The following is a 23,292-nucleotide window of genomic DNA, read 5'->3' on the forward strand; positions in this document are numbered from 1 at the left end:
ATAAGTATTTGTATAATGCTTTTCATATGTTTACTTAACACAACACCCCATGAGAGCAGAGACAAGGAATTATTATATTATCATCCATTTTACATCTCAGGAAACAGATGTTCAGAATAGGGAAGTGACTTGCCCAAAGCCACCAGACTCATCAGTGACAGAGCTGGGTGGGACTCAAAGCTGGGTCTTCTCATACCAGATTCTATCTTCATTCCCACCGCATTCCCTACTTCTCCAAGTAAGCTGTCAGAGGCAGGCTAAAGCATTCTACAAGAAGAAAGAATGAGCCCTGGCCACTGGCGCTCAGTGGACTGAGCGCCGCCCTGCGAACCAAAGGGTCGCTAGTTCGATTCTCAGTCTGGACACATACCGGAGTTTTGGGCCAGGTCCCCAGTTGGGGGCGCGCGAGAGGCAACCAACACATTTATGTTTCTCTCCCTCTCATTCTCCCTCCCTTCCCCTCCCTAAAAATAAATGAATAAATAAATAATCTTAAAAAAAAAAAAAAAGAATGAGAAGGAAAAAGTGAGAAACTAGAAACGGACGATGACAGGTGTTTTATTAGGAAGTGAGTCTAACCACTCTCAATTGTCCCAAATGTCCCTTAAGTGGTAACGGTGCCACCAGTTACTCTGCTGTAAATTAATTCTATGCCCCTAGGTCTACAGCTACTGTTAACTTAGAATTATGTCAGAAATTTCAAAGTCTAAAACAAAAATCTAAAGATTTTTCTGCGCTGAGGTTCTGACAGCTAAATCTAGCCCACCCTCCCACAAAGGTCATTGGGAACCAAAGAAACAGTAAAGAGTGGGGTAATGAAGGGAAGAGGGTTGCGGTTCAGGGGGTGAGCAAGGTTGGGCTAAGGAGACAGGGAGCGTGCGGTGGAGTTGTGGTTGGGGGATGTGGGTTTTGTGGCTGAAGTTGAAGGTAGGGTAGGAAACCAGGATCAGGGCTCACTGTCAGGGTGGAGTTTACAGGTCGGGGAGGGGTTAGGGGAGCTGAGGAGTTGAGAAGGCTAGAGAAGGACCACGGAGGGTGCGAGGCTGGGTGGCCTATGGGGCGCGAGGGTACAGGTAAGCCCCCTCTCCAATGTCTGCGCTTGGATGCTCCCTGAAGTCCTGCCCCTTGGGACCCCTCTCCCTTCAAGCCCCGCCCACGACACCGGGCGCGCGCCTGGGGAGCCGGGAGAGGGACCGGGCTGGAGAAGGGGGGAGGGGGAGAGGAGAGGTTCGTGCACGCGCCTCACTCGCTGCGGGTGTGCGAGCAGCGCGTTCCCGCCGCCCGCGTCGCCATCTTTTTCCCCCTCCGTCTGTCTGTCTGCCGTTGGCTTTGTCCGTCCGCAGCGCCGCCCCTTGGATCACCGCCTTCTGCTCAGCCCGCAGCCGTCCTCCGTCTGCCGGGGCTCAGTCCCGGAGAGCCCCGGCCTGGCCGGCCCAAGCTGCAACCCGGGGCCCATTGTCCGGGGGTCCGTCTGTCCGGAGGCGGGGCCCAGGGACCCGGAGCGCCGCGGAGCGCCAAGGCGCCGGGTAAAAAGACCCCTGACTGCTTCCCTTCGGGACCAGAATGAGGATGCAGGGGCTCCTCCAGCCCCACTCTGTGTTACTGGCTGTTGGTCTTTTGTCTGTCCGTGTCTGGGGAGGGGACTGGGGACTCGCTCTGGCCTGGGGGCTCGCCCTGGCTCCCGCCCACCCCCTGCCCGGGTTTCCCGAGACGACGCGGGACCCAGCTAGCTCCCGCCGGCCGTTCCTGTTTCTACCCCTTTGGCGCCGGAGGGGCGTCCCCGCAGCCGCCCTCCCCGCGTGGGCCCAGGTCCGGCTTGGCGGAGAACAGCCGGCCGCCCCGGCGTCTGACAGGCTGGGGAGGGGGGAGGGGTAGGATAGGCGTGGGAGTGCAGACCTGGGTGTCAGTCCCGAGTCCCAGTCTGCAGAGTGGCTTCTAAATTTAGATTTTGGAGAAGACGATGATGTCTGAGCCACCTCGTAAGACCACTGGCTTACTGGCTTTCGCCTGATAATTCCTGGGAATCTACCTGGCTCCTGCTTGAAAAGCCAAAGGGATCAACCATCTCGACTGATTATACACAGGCTCCAGACCAAACAGAGCAGAAGTGGGAACGGGGTGAACAGTGAGGCGACTGCGTGACCAGCTAGCTTTCTTGTCCGCTCCTTTTTGGCAGATACAGGTCACTGGGACTCAGGCGAGTTTACTTTCCTCCGTGGGAGCCGCACCAGAGCTGGAGGTGGGAGTGCACCCTCTTTTCTTAAAGCTTCGACTTTACCCGTTTTTTCCTTGCTGAAGTCTGTGAGGTGTTCTGGGAGCCGCAGCCTAACATTTGTGGGACACAGGGACAGTGTGAAAGGGAAACGTTGGTCCCGCTCCCAAGGAGTCTTCACATCGTTCTAAAGACAGACAAAGCTGCCCTCCTTTTTAAATGGAACCCCTTGTAGATTTGAATCTTGTTCGCCTTTCTTCCCATCCCGGTTTTCTTCGAGATGGTGATGTTCAGGCGACTATCCATTTACATTTTTGTGTTGGTTTCAGATTCGGGCTTGGGAACTGAGGCACCGTGAAAAGTAAAACTGTAGGAGTGACCTTTAGGGCAATGTGTCTGTGGATTTTATTAGCTTTTAATGCCCACAAAACAGTTTTCTAACCCCCGAGATCTTGTATATGGTCAAGAATGTACTTCCAGTGCTATTTATTTATTTATTTTCAAGAATCCTCTACCCTACAGGTTTCTTTTTTCAGGGAGGGAGCGTATTTGTAGAATTTCCCCTTAATCCCGCAGGTGTGAGGTTCCCTTGGGTACCATCTGGTCAGTTCCCCGTTTGGCCACTAGGAGGATTGTGAGAGGCAGTGGACACCGCCAGTTTAAATATGCAGATGCTCATCAGTTTCCGACTTGTAGCTTCAGTATTGAACTGTTGCCTTACCAAGATGATCTGAATAGAGCCTGTCTCAAATTATTTGGCCTTCCTTCAGGAGGATCTTTATTACCTTTATCTCACAGTTTCAATTTCTGATCCTTATGGAGAGGAAATTTAAAGATTAGTTAAGATATCATGTTTTCCTTATACAATAGAGAAGTGTAGCTTTGCAAATTTTACAAAAATGAAAGACAACCTGAACTTCATTCAGCTTTCTGCTTTGCGATTCCAGACTTACAGGAAAAGTATATACAGTATTAACCAAAGTGTAATATTCATTCACTGCTTTCATTAATAAAATATTTGATAAGAAAGAAATGATCTACATCAAACTTACACTAGAGAACACATATTATTAGCATGAGCACTAAGCATATAGTTAAAATTGATTTTTATGTATATTTGGAGTTTTTTTTTAAATTAAAGGTCTGAAAAAGAACTGTGTTTGATATGCAGATATGATAGAAGACTGCCTGAAAGCTGCTTCCTTTGCCACTTCCTGTGGAGGCCTGTCTTTGCCATTTGCGGTTTCTTTCTTTTGGTAAGGGGAGGCAGGATCTGATTACAGGTCTGAGGTCCTTTCTAGCTACATAGATGAGTTAGTTGGCATAACAGGAGGTGAGTCGTCACTAACTGGAGTGCAAAGTATAGCTAGTAGTAGCCTCTCATAATGCTTCTTAAGGCAATAAGTTACAATTTTATATTTGCTCATTCAGTGTGAATACAATTTGAGAAGGCAGGAACTGAAAGAAAACGTAAAGGGTGACCAGATCTATGTTCTTGTCTTTGGTAGGAAAAAGAATCTTTCTCTTTTTAACCTGTGTCTGTTTATTAATTATATCTTTCAAAGAAAATTTCACAGCTTCCAATACTAATTCATTTCAGACTCTAACAACACATAATGCTGGGAAAATCTTACAACTAACCAGGACACTCCAGGCTTAAGTATCTGTTCCCTCCTATTTCAGGAAAGCAGGTGCATGTCTCAGCAGCACTTCTCATCTGGGGAGCTTTCTGTTTCTCCCACTGATCTCTATGCTACCTAGGGGCTGGACTGAGAAGAGGGACTAAAGTTATTAACTTTGACAGCTGCTCTAGAGCATGTGAGGAGGGCCAGGTCAATGTTTCACATTGGGGTGCTGAATTAGTACTCATCAATGTGGATGGCATCTGGCTCTTCTGGTGAGAGACCGTCTTCAACATTGGAAGTCTGATTTGCTTTAGTGCCCTGTCATCCGCAGTGCACAGCACTGTGCCCGCCTCGCTAGAAAGGGGCTCTGTTTCATGTGTTGTTTAAAGACATTCCCTGTCTCAGGGATGTGTAGCCTTTGTCATTTCTAGGCTAGATAAGTTCATGAAAAATGCCTGGAGGCTCCCATTGGCGTATATTGCAGGGCTTGACTTCCAGTGGGCATGTGAGTTGCTACCCTCTTGAGCTCTTTTGCTTCCTTTTATAATCATGGGGGTTTATTCCTTTGAGCCCTCAGTACTAACACTGGTTGCCTGAGTTTTTTGCTTCCTTTTCTATCCTATGATCTTGATCAAAATCACTGAACAGTGTTCTGGATTCCACAGACAGACTTAGAGTGGAATCCTCTAAATCTTCTGAAGGAGTCCCCTTTTAACTTACAGGGGACTTGATGTGCTAGAGATGTATTCATTTCTTTCTTTAATTAGTTCAATTATTTATAACTGGTGAGTTTTATATGCTTAAGAACTATTTAAAAATCTTTATTGATTAATTTTGTATAATATCTGGGCAAAATGACACGTGCTAACAATATCCTTTTTATTATAGGTCAGTACCCTGCAAGGAGGTAGTAAGGTATCCAGTTGTGAAACTGGGAAAGGCCAGAGCTCTTGGATCAGGGAAACATGTCCCGTCGGAAACAGACAAATCCAAATAAAGTTCACTGTGAGTATTGGGGCTTTGTCTTCTGGAATCTGGGAACATTGAGGGTTGGAATGGAAGAGTGATCTGAATTTTAGGTTAGAGGCTCACACTAATTTGTGAAGAAAAAAAGGTTAAAGGTGTTGAACATGATGGATTTAAAGTGTGTCTGGTTGCTGGAGAAGGTGTTAGAAACTGTCTTGGGAGTAGGTCCATTTGATTCATCCTTAGTCTGCATATTAACAAACATTTATAGGATATCTACTCTGTGAAAAACGTTGTGCTAGATGGCCAGGCTGTAGAATAACATAAGGATATATAAGACTATACTGTAGCCACAGATAAATGTGTATGTATGTATGTATGTGTGTACACACACACAACATAATATATATATGATAGTATATGCTAAGTGTCAAATAGTGATTATGCTACAGACTGTGTGTACTATAGAAGTTAAGAGGAGGGAGAGAACTTCATAGACTGAGGGTACAAGGGAATACTTGATGGAAGAGACCCTGGACCATGAACTTGAGCCGGGTCTTAGAAGGCATAAAATAGATTTTTTTTAAAAAGAGGAGCGAGGTAAAATCAGGTAGGGAAAAATATATGAGCAAAGATACAAGAGGGGATACATGTGATATGTTCAGGGAACGATGAGACTTTGGATGAAGCAGAAGTTTCATTTGTCCAGAAGTCATAGAATATGAGAGTTGGAGATGTTTAAGCTACATTGTAGAGGCCTAAAGGCCAGGCCACGTTAAAACTTCCTTCTGTAGACTGTAAGGAGCTACTGACGGTTTTTAAGCAGGGAGAGTAGAATGACACTTAGAATGTAGTGTTTTGGGATGGATCACATTAGGGAGAGACTGGTAACAGGAAGGCCAGGTATGCACTATTGCCTTGCATTATCTCTCAACAGTTTTGGATGTATGTCTTATTTTGGTAATTGGATTGTAAACTTCGAGAGGGCAGAGACCATGTCTCATGAATATTTCCTGCTATCCCTCTCAACTTCTAGCAGTGCTCATAGCAGGTGCTCTGGTACCTTAAAGTACCTTATAAAATTAACATTAATATGTCTATGTAGATTTGAGATAACTAATCAGTTTCCTATGACCTAGGGAGATGAGCATCCTCACCCCAATGTTTATAAAAGAGACAAATAGCTCTCTATTAGGGAGGAGTGGTATAAAATAAGAAGAAAATTTTAAAGGGGAAAAAACCCCTACAAAGAGTTAGAGAAGAGGATCAAAATTTCTTTAAAAACACCTGTGTGCCAGGCATTGCGTACCTTATCTCATTGGGTAATTTCAAGAGCAGGAGAGAAAACAGTAGGAGCTGAAGAATTAAGAGGACTTCAACACCTTATAGATAATGAGATTAAGGTAGCAAACCTCCATATACAATTAATTCTTTATGTCCTGAAAAAATTTTATAAGACAGAACAAATGGGATGCTCCTAGGAGTATATTGTAGGTGAGTGTGGAAGGCTGCTTAATACAAAGGTGAGTGGTTTAAGAAGGCTTTAGAAATTGCTGCTAAACAGTAAAACGTAGTGGGCCTGAATGTGAGCATTGATAAGAAAGAAAAAGAAGTATGCTAGCATAGGTAATCCAACACAGTGGCTTAGGAGGAGTGTGTCCTCTCTGGTTGAAAGTGAGTATTAATTGGTAAAAGACACAGATGTAACCCTAAGAAGGCAGGGCAGGAAAGGTACTATTAATAGAGATGTTGGGTTCGAGAATAAGGCAGTCATAGGAGTTGAGCATTTACCTATCCAACCTTCTGTCCACAGAGACTGGTTAGATTTGAGGAAAGGTGATGGGCAGATGATGGCCTGATTGTGGTAAGGCCAGGGGAGCCAGTAAAGGCTTGTGTGGCCTGTGCTTGTGTCCATGTAGCATATATGCGTCAGCCGTATCTTCTCCCACTAGAATCAGTCAAACCAGGATGAGCTGGTATTGGAGTTGGACAAACAAGTGGACAACCAGGCCATGAAGGCAGAAGAGAATATCATACATCCACAGCTGCAGAAATGCAGTTTCTAGAGCAAGCATTGTATTGTGGCGGAGTGGGTGGACTTTTCTGCCTCTGTGGTGGTGACATGAAAAGGGCTGTGAATAGAACTACTCAGCTGCAACTAAAAAGCAGACCCAAGGGAGGGGCTGTTTTCAGTGATGCATTTGGGCAGGGAACTGTGAGGGCTTCTCAGGTGATGTACTGAGCGTGACTGAAGAAGAAAAGACAGTGAGATTTGCTGATCTCTAAGGACCTTCTATTTAGTATTTGGGGACTGAAGCTGATCCTACCTTTTTTAAAAAAAGATTTTATTTATTTTTAGAAAGATGGGAAGGGAGGGAGAGAAACCTCAATGTGTGAGAGAAACACCATCGATTGGTTGCCTCTTATACACCCCCAACTGGGGACCTGGCCTGCAACCCAGGCATGTACCCTGACCAGGAATTGCAAACCGGGGACCTTTTGGTTCACAGGCCAGCACTCAATCCACTGAGCCACACCAGCCAGGGCCCTACCTTTTTGAAAGGGCATCTTCTTATTGACCATGACAATAACAGTGAGTAGCAATGGGTAATTTCAGTCTTCTGACCACTTGCATCTCCTATCCCCTTGCAGTGAAAATGTACTGAATTTAATGCTGCTTGTCTATTTAAAGTAAATGGAATGGACTCAATGTCTGGGAGGCAGGAAAGTCTGCAGAAGCTCTGCTTTAGTATCAAAGCCAGTAGGCACCTGATCAGAGTAATGGCTGAGCTCCATTAGGTCTGCCTTTTGGGAAGAAGAAGATTATGTGGCCTAAAGCCCAAAGCTTGCCTAAAAGAATATACTAAGAATCCCACTGCTGTAGTGTGGCAGCATCCATCTGATCCACTTTAGAGGCCAGTGGGCAGGCTGCTCTGACATTTCCTTGGCTTTCCTCAGGACTGTCTCTCTATCTCAGAAAAACCAGGCAGATTCTTGTGTTTTACCTAGTTCATTAATACACTTTTGAGAGATTTTGGAATTGTTAGTCACAAATAAACTGCTAATGGGCTGAAATCTGTTAGACTTACCCTCCATTCTTCCTCATCTCACCCCTTCTGAGTGTTTTTGTCAACTATTTCTAGAGAGGTTGAAAATAGAGTGCCTTGAACACTCTCATTCGGTGTGTTTATACCAAGCAAACCACTAAGAAAAGGGAAACTTTTTCTTAAGAGTTTATTTTCAGATTGCAATGTACACATTAAAAACTTTCAACTAAAATTAAAAGCTTTTCAGCTTTTACAGAGAAGTAGGGAAAAAAGCCTTTGTAGTCCCTTCTCTTCTAAAAAGTGCAATTTGTTTTATCTTCATTCATTCTGTTAGCTTCCCTGTGAGGTAAATGGTTATGTTCCCAGGATGTGATAGCATCTTGGGTTACAGAGACTGTCAGCTAGAAATGGAATCTTAAGCTCCTCTCTCCCAATATTAGCTTATTTTTCTGAATTTCACATCTGCTTTGTTAGAATAAGTGTCAGCTGCTATACTTAATTTCATTCAGCTGAAACTGCATTTATGGGGTGGGCAGAGATTTACAGTTGTGAGTATGTGAAACACAGTTTATTCTTGTTATTATTTTTTAATTATCATATTATTTTCAATGCAAATGACTGTAAACCTACTTTTGCCCAACCCTATATTTAACTGCACCAAGGACTCAAGAAAGAGAATTTTAAAATCTTTGCCTTTCTAATAACTTTCATTTCAGGCTTCCCTTGTGCTCTACAAACTTGCTTGCATGGCCTTGTTTTTACCTGGTTTGAAAAACCTTAGCCAATTAAACAGTATCTTGATTCCATACTAAAAAAGAAGAGGTGACACGTGACACCTTGCTTTTTACTGTGGGAGCTTAAATGACTCGTTCTCAACTATTAATAGACAAATACCCATGTTAAATAAAATGGTTGCCCTACATTATTATCTGAGAATAGTTTTTTTAACCTACTCCAAGAGTCTCAAGATAGAAGGAAATAATAATTCTGTTCTACAAGCAGGCAGTTGTATAACACTTCTTTAATCACTAGTATCTCTATGAATCACATTATACTTAATTACGACATACATTTAGCAAGTATCACTATCTTCTTATGAAAGGACAATTCTGAACAGCCAGATTTTAAGGATTAGGTAAATAATGACTACTGGGAGATCATTCACATATCTTTTCCTATAAGGTCTGCCAAAATCATGTCTGTTTTTAATGGTTTTTATGTAGTTTGCTCTGGTTGATGTTTAAAATAGGAGTGGCACCAAGGAATAAAGTTTACCTTAGCCTTTTTTCTCAAGTCAGGAACAGAATAAAATTAAAGTACAGCTTTTCTCTCCAAACTGCCAAAAAGGAATGACAGAATTAATTTATCCTAACTGTTCTAGGTGAGATTGCCTACATAATCAAAAAGTCCTAGATAGGGAAGTTATATGGAACAGACTCTTCTCTGTTCTGTGAAGCCTAAATATTTAAACATCAATAGACAAAAATAAAATTTAAGCTTCAGTTGATGGAAACCAAACTGAATTACTAGCTGATATTGAAAGGTACATATACTTTTAGATACCCTTTTACTAATCCAGTGCTGATTCCTTAATGAGAAGTGGGGTGGAAATATACAAGATCTGTCTGGAAAAAGTCCAGCCTTTGTTAATATAATGAGAATGGCATGGGCAACGGCATTGTAACCTGGAGAGTGTACTGAAATAGGCATGCATGAACAATGGCAACTTCACTGTACTAGTCAGTGGGGGTGGTAGACACTGTTGAGTGAGCATGTGTAGTGTGTAGCCATTGCATTCAAAATGACTGAACAAGTAGAGCAACAAATCTGCATCAAATTTTACATTAAGCTTGAACATTTCTCCGTGGAAACTACTCAGATGATTCAGAAGGCCACAGCTATGGGTAATTGGTGATTGGCATCTTTATTACGACAACATGCCCACTTATGCATTATGTCTCTTGCAGACTTTTTTGATGAAACATCAAATAACCCAGGTGACTCAGCCCCACTACAGCCTAGATTTAGTGCCCTGCGACTTCTGGTTTTTCCGAAAACTAAAATCACCTTTGAAAGGAAAGAGATTCAGGAAAATAACGACAGAGCAGCTGATGGCAATTGGGAGAAGTGTGTGATGTCCCAAGGTGCCTACTTTGAAGGGGACTGAGGCATCATTGTCCTATGTACAATATTTCTTGTATCTTGTATCTCCTTCAATAAATGTCTCTTTTTCATGTTACATGGGTGGATACTTTCTGGGCAGACCTGGTATATTCTTAATGTGCTATAAAACTAGCTGGTTCCTGGCTAGGTTTCTTTAGAGATGAGCAGTATCGCTGATGAGAATGATCTGCCCCTCTATTATTAATTATAAGCTGATACATAACTTGTTCCTTAGTGCTGTATCTGCCCTTAGTCACCAGGTCTGAAAACATGGCATCTACCCAGAAGAATTCAATAACTATTTCAGTTGGCATCGTCTTGTGATTACAGTGGAACCAACATGGGAAAAATAAATATTTTACTTTTGCAAAGAAAGAAGACACAATAGCACAGAATTCATATTTTGCTTTCTCTAGCAGTAATTTATATGAGCGTATCATCTTGGATATTATAAAAATGGACTTAAAGCAGCTTATTTTTTCTTTATTAAGGGCTGCGTGGTTGCAGTACATTTGAACTCTAATTACCTCTGCTCCCACTCACAGTACCAGTCTGAGTAGCCATAATATTAGTTACTCTAACCCAGGGATGGTACTACCACAAGGTATCAGGGCCGTCAACATGATGGTTCCTTTTGTCATATACTGGCCCTGAGGACATTATATTTGAGTTGTGTTCATCAGTTTCTCATGATATGAAGGTAGCGGTAACACTAAAAGCAGAGCCATTCTTCTCACAGAGACAGCATTTGTTTTCAGCAAAACCACTCTGATAAACTGCTTAACCTTCTGCTTACATCTCCACTAGAAAGCAGTTTAAAAATATGGATATTAGAGTTGGGAAGACCTGGGTTTGAATACTTAGTTCCACCATAGACCTTAGTTTCCTCCTTAGTGAACTGTGGGTAGTAATACCCACCACATGCAATTTTACAGAGAATTAATGTAAGGTAACAACTATAAAGCACTTAACACAGAGTCTGGAGCTAGGAAGTGCCGAATACTAGCTATTATTAGTGTTCAGCACTTTGCATATAGTAAACACTCAATGAATATTTGCTGAATGAATGCCTAAGTAATCATATGAAGCCTAATTCACATCAGTTCTTTCATTGCCTAAGGACTAGTAGTACAGATCAACTAACCTGTTCATTTCTCCTGCATCATTGTCTCCTGCCTTGGAACCCGAGCCTGTTTACTTCCCTTTCTCCTCAGTAAGAAAGCGCTATTGGTCTATTGCCAAGCATTTCACTGGGGCTTTTTATTATTCTCTCATGGTGGCTGGAGAATGGGGACTGTAGTTTCCACTCTGACTGAGATAATGGAAACCTCAAGAAACCCAATTCTCTTTCCTCCTTATGCCTGGCCTCTTGGAAATAGAAGAGCACCTAAATGTTAACTCTTCAGTAACCATACAGATCCCAGGCAGAGTTCATTTAAAGACGCGTGCGCGCACACACACACACACACACACATTGGATCATTGGACTAAGGACACTGATGGCACGTTTCGGAAAGTTTGCTCCTCAGCAGAAATGGGCTCATATATTACCTGTTCTCCTTTTAATCCATTATCCAACTAGTTGTGGATTTCCTTATACCTAATTCTGATAGACGTTACAAAGGGAGTCAAGGAAGAGCTTCCAGAGCATGCCTTAGGAGAGTGGATGAAAGATGGGAAGCGGTACTGCTATCCACGTGGATTACGTGAAGCACTGCTTTATAGTCAGAGACAGGCACTGACTTGGGGCATAATACTAGTACAGTAAGATTCACAGATTGCGCCCAGATTTGTTGCCCTGTCTTTATCTTCTCCCTTTGCTGCATCTTGCCGCTGTCTCCCCAATTCTGATGGAAGGTTGTAAATGCAATGGAGATTCTGAAGCTAAATTTGTAAAGTAGCAATCAATCACCTTTTGAAAACGAGTCAAGATTAGGAAGATTTAAGGGAAGCAAAAGATGCTCTCTGGAGCATCTGGCTTACTGCCCAGGAAGAGTAGCTGCACCCAGAAACAGCTGTAGGCAACAAGCTGACTTGGAGGTGAATAACTCTGCCACAGGGTACCTGCCTGTCTCCTGCCTTTGAATGGTCTGACTTTCCAACCAGCTAGCCTGGGGATGTGTTGCCCAGCAGGTGACCTGACTATTTTTCCTTGTGACCACTAGGGGATCAAGTATTTGCTGGGCTAGAAGAGCAAGCCCGCCAGGCGATGATGAAAACTGATTTTCCTGGAGACCTTGGCAGTCAGCGACAAGCTATCCAACAACTAAGAGATCAGGACTCCAGTAGCAGTGAGTTCTGCACCTTCTGGTAATGACTCAGGGCAATGGGAGAAGAATTATCAGAGTGTGTGTGCTCTGGGGATTGTGCATGGGGTTGGGAGGAAGACAAGAAGGATATTTGTGGATCCACAGTGTTCCCAAAGGTGTTCTGAGGCGTATGGGCATATGCTTTTCTAAGGAGAGATCAGGCTCGGCATATGGTTGATTGTTGTTGTTTTTTTTTAAATTCATGGACTTCTGTGTTTGGCACAGTGCCATATACAGATAGGTTTGTGATGATTGTGATAGACAAGGGCACAGGAGTAATTAGTGCCCAAGCAGCCCCTGAGTTAGGTCAAATGAAAATTTTTAAAAATCCCTGTCTCCTTGGATATATTTATTCATAATTAATAAAATGTAAGAGTTGCATTAATGAAACTTTTGCTTGAGGGCCTAGTTTTAATGTTATTCAGGAGACATAGTGTACTAATGAGATTATGCATCACATAAAATGCTAACGCCAAGGTCGTTCCTTCCCACACCAAGTCCTAAGTAGATCCCTGGGGTTAAGAGGTGGAAAAGACAGTGGCTGGTAGCCGGTCAAGCTTTGTGGATCATCTGTTCCATAACTTGCCTGAACAAATACACTTTGAGATGTGTTATTTTCTATGATGATTTCCGTACTTTATTAATCTCATTCAATACTGGTTATTATTAGTGTCATTTCAGAGAGGCATTTTAGATTTTTCTCCACATTTGGGGCTGGAGAAGAATGAAGAGGGAGAGTTCTGCAACCTTTTAGGAGCTACAGTTTCCTCTCAAACTAAAAATTTAGCAGTTAATTACTCAGGTAGAGAAAAATGAACCCAAATATTTCTACCAAACCTATGGGAGCCATTAGTTTGAGTAACAGTGGGAATGGCAATATCTATAAAAGTCTAATAGGTTTCCATTCTGGAACAGATGCATCATCCCTCTGAATAGCATATTTATTCTTTTTCAAATCTTTCTAGTAGACATATATTTGGTTTTTGATAAATTACAAAAATGTGTTTGATACAGTGTTGTCTTAGACCAAGTTTACAAGTATTCCAGATAAGCTGGTAAGAAAACATGGTAGGATTTAATCTGTGCCAATCCTTCATTACTGAGATGGATTTGAACTAAAGCTTTGGGCTGGGGAATAAGGCATACATACCATACCAAATGCAGTACACCAACCACGTGGAGTGTCGGAGATACGCTACTTACTACTAACAGACGATTTAGTTAGATTTTCTTAGGAAGAAAGGGAATATAACCAGTTTTTCCCAGATTCTGGTAGATTTAGAAATTGTGCAAGGGATAGAAGAGAGAAGATGAGAAACATTGTTAGCTAGGAAAGTTGAGTCTCACTGCTGATGCAGAGACTGGTGAAGCTACTCTGTCTCTCTCTTGCTCACAGTCAGACCCAGGGCTCCAGGATGTAGGTGGGGCTGGGATGGGGCTGGGGTCTACAGCTTGCCTAGGCGTGGCTTCCTCTTGTGACCTTCAAGGGACTAGCACTTTTTTTTCCTTTCAGAAAGTACCCCCTATATTATTGTAGGTTTCTTTAAAAAAAAAAATCATTTTCCCCTTTTTTCTAAGTAATGGGGTAGAAAATCTGCTCCCACAAACCTTGAAGATCCCGTACCTGCAGGCATATCTCCCCTCAGCTACATCCTGCCCCTAAACTGAAACACTCAATTCTTACTTCAGCCACAATAAATTATATTTCATTTTAAAGTAAAGAATAACCTGTTCCCTCAACTTAATGCATCAGGTCATTCATCAGGTAATCCAAAGAACCAACAGACAGGGGATTCATTTAGCCTAGAATGCTGAGTTACTAGCAGAGTAATAAGAATACAGTGAGTCAAATACCACTACAGACTGCCTGAGGCTGTTTGCTGCACTAATTTTTCCACTGTACTGAACAGCTCTTTCCTGATAGAGACATCATTTTAACCTAATTTACTACTTCCTCCCTTATTGATTAGAGGAAAGGAAAACTTTTTGGTGTTTCTTTTAAGTGTGCCTTGGGGTTTGTTGGGAGAGGACAGATTAGTGGGACTCAGAATAGAATGGTATATGAGACACCATGGAGAAACTGCAGGGGATTTTGGAGAAAAGTAAGTTCAATCAGTGAGAAGTACTGGTAAATCAGAGGTGGTGTGTTGTGGGAATGAGCATGGTGTGAGGTACATGGGAGGTGTGATTTGAAGTATGAGATATTTGGAAACCATGTGTAAGAAGTTACTATTTTTATGATGATGTACAGGGCCCAATAACCATTTTCCAATGCAGTGTTGCCTCCGGTTTTCTCTTCAGTGTGCATATGGCATAAAAAACAGCTGTAGTTGGCTTTCACTTGACAAATTTGAACCTAACTAAGCACTGATACAAACTATATTATGGAAGATCTGGAAATGTTTTCCATTATAGCTGTAAACTTAAGAGTGGGAAGCAACTCAAGATGTATTCATGCAAAAGTCAGAACAAGTGACCAGTTTGTGTGTTCCAGGTGACAGTGAAGGTGATGAAGAGGAGACCACACAAGATGAAGTCTCTTCCCACACATCAGAGGAAGATGGAGGGGTGGTCAAAGTGGAAAAAGAGTTAGAAAATGCAGAACGGCCTGTTGGTGGGAGCCAAGTGGTAGAGCATGAGGCAAGTGACAAAGGGCTCCTGAGTCCAGGAACCCCCTTACCCTCCTGCGCGGCTCCGACGCTTCACATCCATACATAGCAGTCTTACCTCCGGCGGTCTCCTGGGCCTTCATAGGAAGCCTCTCTTCCTTCAGAGCACCAGTTATCCAAACCTCAGACACAGTTCTTAACACACCAGGCTTTCCTTTTCCAGCTACATAGCACTATACCCACGACAGCTCTCCTCTCTAAAGCTGCCCACTTCCTTCCAGACAGAATATCCACCTTTGCAGAACTATTAGCTGACTTCCTGAGGTGTACGCTTGAGTATGCTCCCAAATTTAAGTCAAAGTGTTACCTCACTAAATTGTTTCCTGAAGATTCCTGCAAGACACATGGCAGGAGGGAACCTAATCCTCTCTATAGAGTTGGGGTTGGGGGGGGATTGCTAAGCTCTCTCTGGGGCAGTCCTGTGCCCTCATGGCAGAAAGCCATGGAGAAAATGAAGATGGGTGCAAATTTAATTCCCTTCCTCCTATTTAGTTTTTCCTTTGGTCCATATGGAAACCTAAGAATAATATGTGATATCAGGTTGTGTTTTTTATAACAGGATACCCTGTAAAAAGATGTAGAGGCAGGGAAGGGACTGGTCAACAGTCTTAATGAAGTGCCTACTTGTTGAATTGCAGGTCACAGAGAATTTGAATTCTGACCCCTTACTTGGACTCTGTCAGTGTCCCCTCTGCCAGCTAGACTGTGGGAGTCGGGAGCAGCTGATTGCTCATGTATACCAGGTATGACACAGGGAGCTGCGTGCTCTGGAACTCCAGTGCCAGCAGCTTGTTCAGCTTTTCCTCCAGCTCCCAAGGGAACCTTGGGTTGTTGCCGTCCTCAGGACTCCACTCCAGTCCTTGGAGCATTTTGGAGAATAAGTGGAATATATTGGGTAAATATTTTTCTAGGGTTCCCAGGCAGACATACTATGAAAACTAAGTAAAATTACTTAATGCATATTTTAAATAGCGAAATAGAAACTAACCTGTTAATAATGAGGGCTTTGTTTTAAAAAAGAAAACATGAGTTAACATAAATGCTTCTGAATTACTGGATAAAGTCAGGGTAAATTAGGGGATCAGAATAAGACAGACTTTTGAGTTCTGTTTCCCCTGATCCGGTCGCAGAACACCAGTGCCTTGTGACGCTGTATTGAAAAGGCATCAGCACACATGGCAGCCTGGTTATAGTGTAAAGATAGATAGCTTATGAGGAGATGCATTTCTTCAAACAACTGTCTTTAAAAGACTGAAGGAAAGGCAGGACACTTAAATACCTTTGGATACCAGTCTTCCCAGTTAGCTTCTAGACTGGCCTTTCTCACTCCCTTCCCATGGACTTGTTCCTGCACGATGTGAGGCAAGCAGTCAGAGAGCAATTATCCTGAGAATGAGTCCCTCTCAGGCTCCGGAGATGGCCCTGGAGCTATCATTGTTCCTCAGTTAGGTCACATGTCCCAGAATGTAGTCAGAAGTCAAACTAATGAAATGTGAGCAATGGTCTGAATGGCCTGGCCCTTCTGAAAGCCCATTAACACAAGAGACTTTTACTTTTCCAGGTGCTAACCAGGGAGAATAGTTATAAGTCCTTTGTTTTCTGAGACTGAGGAAAGGGGACAGTTCCCAGAAAGTGGTTCCTAAGGGGTGTAGATTGTGCTGGAGGTTGCAAGGTGACAGATGAACGTTCTGTTTTACAGCACACTGCTGCAGTTGTGAGTGCCAAGAGCTATGTGTGTCCCGTCTGTGGCCGGGCCCTCAGCTCCCCCGGGTCATTGGGCCGCCACCTTCTGATCCACTCGGAGGACCAGCGGTCTAACTGCGCTGTGTGTGGAGCTCGTTTCACCAGCCATGCCACGTTTAACAGGTTGGCCAGGCCCCTCGCCCTCTTGTGTTGGAAACAAATTACTGGTTATGGGTTCTGCTTTCCCAGGTCAAAGTAAAGGCCAGAGACACATAATGCAAAGGCAGCTGATTCTTGACTGGAAATATAAATAATGTGGCCCATCCCATTAGCTATCCCCAAAGGAAAATTAATTCCCATTTCTTTTCCCTATCAGAATAATACTTTCATCTAGGAAGAGATGTATGGAAGACCAAGAACATTCATGATAAAGCATGGAGAAAGAAGTTACAGGGTGCTTAGGGGACCGTAATGGGAGGACATAGTCTCTGCTGTGTCCCAGGAAGACTGGAACGGTGTGATTGTGTCCTAGCTGGGTTTGCTAGTGTACAGTCCAAAGTTGGCTGGGGCAGGAGGGGTTTGGGCCAGTGGACTGCACCTCTCCTGAAGACAGAACCAGCCCCTTCCTCAGTGGGACTGCCCTGCACAGCTCTGACCTGAATGAAAAGGGCTCAGTGTAAGGGCTCATCTGGTTTCTAGCGGCTTGCTGTGGCAATTGGTTCAGTCTCTAACTCCAGGTGGGCTTTAAAACTTGCTATACACCTTAGCCCAAAGAGCAGGGGTAGACAGAAAGAAGAGGCCTCCCAAGCACTCAACCTGACCCCTAGTGGCGAACTTGGAGCAACTGGCATTGTAGGATAAGAGAATTAAATACTTGAGCCTTGCTAAAACGTGACACTAACCATCCAAAATGTTTGCTTTCCAGCGAGAAACTTCCTGAAGTACTTAATATGGAATCCCTACCCCCTGCCCACAGTGAGGGTCCCTCCAGTGCTGAGGGGAAGGACATTGCCTTTAGCCCCCCAGTGTACCCTGCTGGAATTCTGCTTGTGTGCAACAACTGTGCTGCCTACCGTAAGCTACTGGAAGCCCAGACCCCCAGCGTACGCAAGTGGGCCCTCCGTCGACAAAACGAGCCTTTGGAAGTACGGCTGCAGCGGCTGGAACGAGAGCGCACGGCCAAGAAAAGCCGGCGCGACAATGAGACCCCCGAGGAGCGGGAGGTAAGGCGCATGAGGGACCGCGAGGCCAAGCGCCTACAGCGCATGCAGGAGACAGATGAGCAGAGGGCACGCCGGCTGCAGCGGGATCGGGAGGCCATGAGGCTCAAGCGGGCCAATGAAACCCCGGAGAAGCGGCAGGCCCGGCTCATCCGGGAGCGCGAGGCCAAGCGGCTCAAGAGGAGGCTGGAGAAAATGGACATGATGTTGCGGGCTCAGTTTGGCCAGGACCCTTCTGCCATGGCAGCCTTAGCAGCTGAAATGAACTTCTTCCAGCTACCTGTGAGTGGCGTGGAGTTGGACAGCCAGCTCCTGGGCAAGATGGCCTTTGAGGAACAGAACAGCAGCTCTCTGCACTGAACCACGAACACCCTCCTGCCTGCCCTCCTGCTCACCCGCCCACCCAAGCCCACATGGATGGGTGCTGCAGCCACCCACAGGAAGGCCCAGGTTTGATGCAAGTGGACCTGTGCACCCCTTGCATGTGGGAGCAGGATGATGGGGTTGGGAGGGACCCAGCTCAAGGCTGGACCAGGGAGCAGGCACTCCAGGGAACTGGACTCCCAGCCCACCGCTGCAGGGCATGCTGTAGGGCTGTGGGGCCCCAGGGTGGCCCACGCAGTTGTGAGGGCAAATAAATTAATTTTATCATTATTGGCCCTTTCCTGCTTTTCTCTCAATTTCATTCTCGCAAATGAAGTGATCTGGGAGAGACCTGGGTGGAAGTTTTCAGGCAGTGATTTCTGGCGGTTGTCCTTTCCTGAGGAGGGTGCACCTCAACTTAGGCTCTCCAAGCAGATTCCTAGGTATCTGGGCCTTTACAAGTTGAGAAGGCATAACTCTGACATCAAAGACCTGATGCTGACTTTGTGAGGGTCCATTTTCACAACCGTAGTCAAGATAATTCACAGTCCCAAGGGCTATTAAAACCTAGCTTAGTTTTTTCAAACTCAGTAGGTGCCTTTCCTCATTAATTGATATTTTCTTTCTTTTTTAAAAGTTGTTTCATACTACTTTATTTAGGAGGGGTTCCATTTTCACTCCTCAATAGATTTTATGTATTTTTCTTATGTGTCTTCACTCACTAATTCATCTGGGTCTGAAGGGTTACTCAGTGTCATCTTGATCAGCCAACCATCTTCATAGTAAGATTTGTTGACAAGTCCTGGATTTTCTGCAAGAGCTTCATTAATTTCAGTCACTTCTCTGATAGAGGAGAACAGAGTTCACTAGCAGCTTTCACACTTTCCAAAGCAACTTGTTTGTTCAATTTTATCCCAATTTCAGGCAGAACATCTCCCAAAACTCCCTGAGCAAAATTGCTGATTCCCCCTTTCCAATATCACTTTCTGTTGTTTTACCCATTCACGTTTCTCTGTGAATTTATGTAGAGAGCAGATCAGGTCCAGTGCATAGCACTGGCCTCAGGCCAAAGGGCCATGGCAGGCAGGATGCTGAGTACAGGTGTGGGGGGCGGTGTCATGGCAAAACTCTGGCCACCCCACCGGTGGGGAGCATAACTGTCATTTTTTAAAGAGGATATGGTATTTAGACTGGGTGCTGGCTACTTTTCCTGCAGAATTCAGTTTGTCAAACTTTTAAAATTCTGAGAGAAGACAGCTGCACTTAGGAATATGTTCATAGAAATAGCCGCAACAGTAAAGCCCACAGTACCAAGGAACTCATATTTGAGAGAAGAGGTAATTCATCTTTTTATTTACTTCCCAGAGCCACGGTTGGATAACCCAGAGTTAAGGTGATATGAGAGCTCAAGTCAGTAGTGGTGAAGGCTGGCGCAAAATGACTACTCTTTGACAGTCTGTATGGTTGCCAAACCGTGGAGGAGACAAGGGCTGAGGTCATTTCTAAAAAGCTTCTGTGATGGTACAGAACAAGCACAGAACTTTCCTGAGTCTGCACCAAAGGTTGGGTACAGTTTAGATAATTATAGATCTTGAGGTCCAGAAGGAAGTGCCCTAGTTAAGTTGTAGCCAGAAAAATAACTATGCCAGAAATGTGGACTTCTTCCAATATCATAACAAGTAAACTTGGACTTTTCTCTGACCTCCATTGGTTCAAGGTTATTTAATAGTGTTATCTGATCCTCATCCCCAACCACCAAACTAGGGTTAATTCCTTCCAGGTAGGCTGAAATATTTGTTCTGAAAAATGCAGAAATTTCAGTAAGCTTATTATGAAGTACCGGACATTTAAAAGAAAGTACTTAATTAAATCGAATGCCTTTCTCTCACAGAGCTCCTTATTGAAGGCCTACTTGGGACCCTTCAAAATGGTTGTGCATTCACTATGTGTCAAAGATTATTCTGAGCACTTTACATGAATTATTTAACTTTCAGAACTGTAAGTTACCAGACTCAGGAGTTAGATGCCTGGATTTAAAATTCTGCACCACTATTTAATGGCTATGTTACTTCAGGCAAGTTATTTGACCTCCATCTTGGTCTCTCCACCCATAAAATCTAAATACTACTACTAGCAACAAATGGTTGTTAGTATATAATGCACTTAAGATAGTTGGTGGCACATAGTAAATGCTCAGTAAGTGTATCTTGTACCTCAGTGGCAAGCTTTCTGAGTTAGAAGCAGTAACTATCTTTGGAACCAGCTTATTTCAGCAATTTGACAGTATTCCCGAGGAAAGAAAAATGGAGACAAGGCCACCAGTGAAGGCATCTACAGGTCCTTTTGATTGACTATGCTAGTATCTAAGCCTACAAGTAGATGTCTGAGTCTCTGAAATACACAGCAACAAAATGTGCAGACCATGCTTCAGGACTAGCTCACGTAATCTGCCCGGAGCCCACCACACAAAGATGGGTAGGTACCATGTGCTATTATAAGCTCTCCCACGAAGGGCTTCTGTCCCCACCCAATGGCCATCTAAGGCTGGGATAGGAAAAAGGCGCAAACACCAAAAGGAAAAGCTAGTAGTTTATATAGATAGATATATAGATATATAGATATTGATATATATTGTTTACATAGTCCACAAGTTAAATGCAGGTATCCATAAGAAGAGCATTAACAATAAAAATACAATCTGTGTGTAGCCAAGTACAGAGACTTAAAATGGTAAAACAGCAAAAAGGATCTCACAAAAATACAAATATACAGTACAAATTGATTTATTTAAAACAGTTACAAAAAAGCACAACAAAATAGAGATTATCCTTAGAATTATTAATGCTTTGTTAAAGATCAGGTAGGATTAGAGGGTAAGAAATGGTATGGGTGGGGGGAGCACCTGACTAGTTCTAAGGCTTTAGATACAATGCAGTTGATTACATATTAATTCAGCCATTACATACTGGGGATGGTAGTTGGGGGTCAGTAATTTATCTACAGGGAACTCCTACACCAATCAGATCCATCCAGACCTCCCCAGTGCCAACCTCTATTCCTCGGGACCCTAAAGCCAACTGGGTGACATTCCCATCCTTTCTCCACCCCATTCCCTATCCATGTTTCTCTCCCCTAAGGTGCTGTGCAAGCTGAGAGCAGTCTGCTCTTTGCAGCTGGAACATATACTGTTTTGGCTACAGGGATCCTGTATTTGACTAGGAAGGTTGTAGGGGACAGCCTTCAAGTTTGTCAAGAGAAGAGTTGGTCTCTCCCCCAACACAAGATTCTCTCAAATGCGAGGATCAAGGAAATGAGGGATGAACTCTGCCTTCGGCAATACCAGCAATGCACTAACCACTCACAGCTCACAACTACGTGCAAACTCCCTGCTAGGGAGTAGGTGTAAGACCACTGCATCATCAGCTCACACACACACACTCACTCTCTCTCTCTCTCTCTCTGATGAACCTCAGTCCCCATGACAGTCATAAAGACAGAAATAAATGCTTGCAAGTTTGACAATAGGTAAAGGCACATGGGCTGCTGCCACACACACTGCAGACAGGAACCCAATTTGGGGCCACCTTCACTGCTGGGCATTTGCAGTTAGAATGGGACCACAGACTTTTGAGTTTGCAATCTACCGAGGGAGAATCTAGGCTTAACAGAATAAAGAAACCTTAGTGTGAAAAGTGCATTTATTACTACTGTTCCTGCTGGGGACGTTCAGCAGGGCAAAACATATCACCTCTCTTCCTCCTGCCCCAGGCACTGTGCATAGTCTGCAGGTAAGGAGAGTGCAGTCGACTCAAGCATGTCAAGGGCCAGTGTCATCCTAGGCCCAGACCAGGCTTCTGGTCCAAGGAATGATCCTAGAGTTGAAGGAGCAACTGACAGCTGCAAAGACCCAGATGCTTATTTCATTATTGCATAATGTAGGAGGCCTTCCCTATTCCAGGGAAGCTTGGAGGGTGAAGGCTTCCCAGCAAAGGGCTAAAAGGTTCCTGGTCAACATCCAACTCAGCACAGTTCAGCTCTGCAACGGTAGTGTACACTTTTTCCCGTCTGGAAAGTATTGTAGCATCAGTGTGGTTTAGTAAACTTAGCCCCAGGAAGCCAAGAAGTCTCCCTAAAACTTGGCCTCTGCCCTATTTACTTTGCTTTTAAGACTCTGACCTAATCTCCCATAGCCAATTAGTCAGGTGATCGTCACTTCAACGGACCCAGGCCCTTTCTCAGTCAACCCATGTCCACCCTTCATCTCCAGTGTGATCACTCTGCTCTTCGATATGCCTGCCTGTTGCATGTTTAAATAATACCACCAACCTATGCATCTCCTGTGATGCCCACTGGTAAGAATAAAGCTAAAGCCCACTGAAGGGCTATTTCAGTCAAACTTCAAACCCTTTCCCAAGCCCAGACCAGAATCCACATAACTGGAGCCAGATGAACTTCCCTGGGACATCGACACAGACCCTAACTTGGTTCCCCGTCATTTATTTTAAAAACAGGATACAAGATACCACAAAGGAAAGACATTAATACACAGAAAACTCCCACTAGTAGGACCTGCTTGTTTCTCCCTCAAGACCTCAGATACTTGGAGCTAAAGGGCTCCTGACAAGCACTAAAACCATATTCCTTTGGATTCACCCACTCGCCAGCAGCAAGTCATACATAATTCCTAGTCCCCTTGACTTTGCTGTCAAATAACACCTGCGCAGGTGAGAATGAAAATGACACCTGGATTTCATCTATATGGCCAGAGACATGGAAAGACAGGGAGCTATAAAGGGCAGCAGGCAGGACAGTGAGCAGACAGCAGCAGTGGCAAAGCAGCACAAACCAAAGCCCTTGGCATTCTGACCAACTGGGACCAAGAGTGTAGAAGGGTCAGTCCAGATCCCCATAGGTATGAGTACTCAGCTCTGAATTCCCACGCACCCCTTCCACAGGCCACCACCCACCCCACCCCACGTATACTAATCTTGATAGGAACGATAATCCAAGACTTGGATATATTACGCATCTTTTA

At 44.0% G+C, this 23,292-nt stretch overlaps 1 protein-coding gene across 4 annotated transcripts; it reads left to right on the forward strand.

The window, feature by feature from the left end:
• Nucleotides 1–1,246: 1,246 nt before the first annotated feature.
• On the forward strand, nt 1,247–18,548 carry ZNF821 (zinc finger protein 821). Of its 4 annotated transcripts, XM_090259887.1 has the most exons (10): nt 1,247–1,526; nt 2,177–2,239; nt 3,384–3,468; nt 4,726–4,842; nt 7,314–7,396; nt 12,179–12,304; nt 14,817–14,962; nt 15,630–15,734; nt 16,691–16,857; nt 17,600–18,548. In XM_090259887.1, exons 6-10 carry the CDS (start codon nt 12,223–12,225, stop codon nt 18,252–18,254), a joined length of 1,155 nt encoding a protein of 384 aa, XP_090116013.1. In that variant the 5' UTR covers nt 1,247–1,526; nt 2,177–2,239; nt 3,384–3,468; nt 4,726–4,842; nt 7,314–7,396; nt 12,179–12,222; the 3' UTR covers nt 18,255–18,548. The 4 variants fall into 4 exon arrangements, with proteins under 4 accessions (XP_090116013.1, XP_090116011.1, XP_090116014.1 ...); XM_090259885.1 differs by lacking the exon at nt 7,314–7,396; XM_090259888.1 differs by lacking the exons at nt 7,314–7,396; nt 12,179–12,304.
• The last annotated feature ends 4,744 nt before the right edge of the window (nt 18,549–23,292 follow it).

This window comes from Furipterus horrens, unplaced genomic scaffold (assembly GCF_987537825.1).
Source record: "Furipterus horrens unplaced genomic scaffold, mFurHor1.1.pri manual_scaffold_13, whole genome shotgun sequence".
Lineage (NCBI taxonomy): Eukaryota > Metazoa > Chordata > Mammalia > Chiroptera > Furipteridae > Furipterus > Furipterus horrens.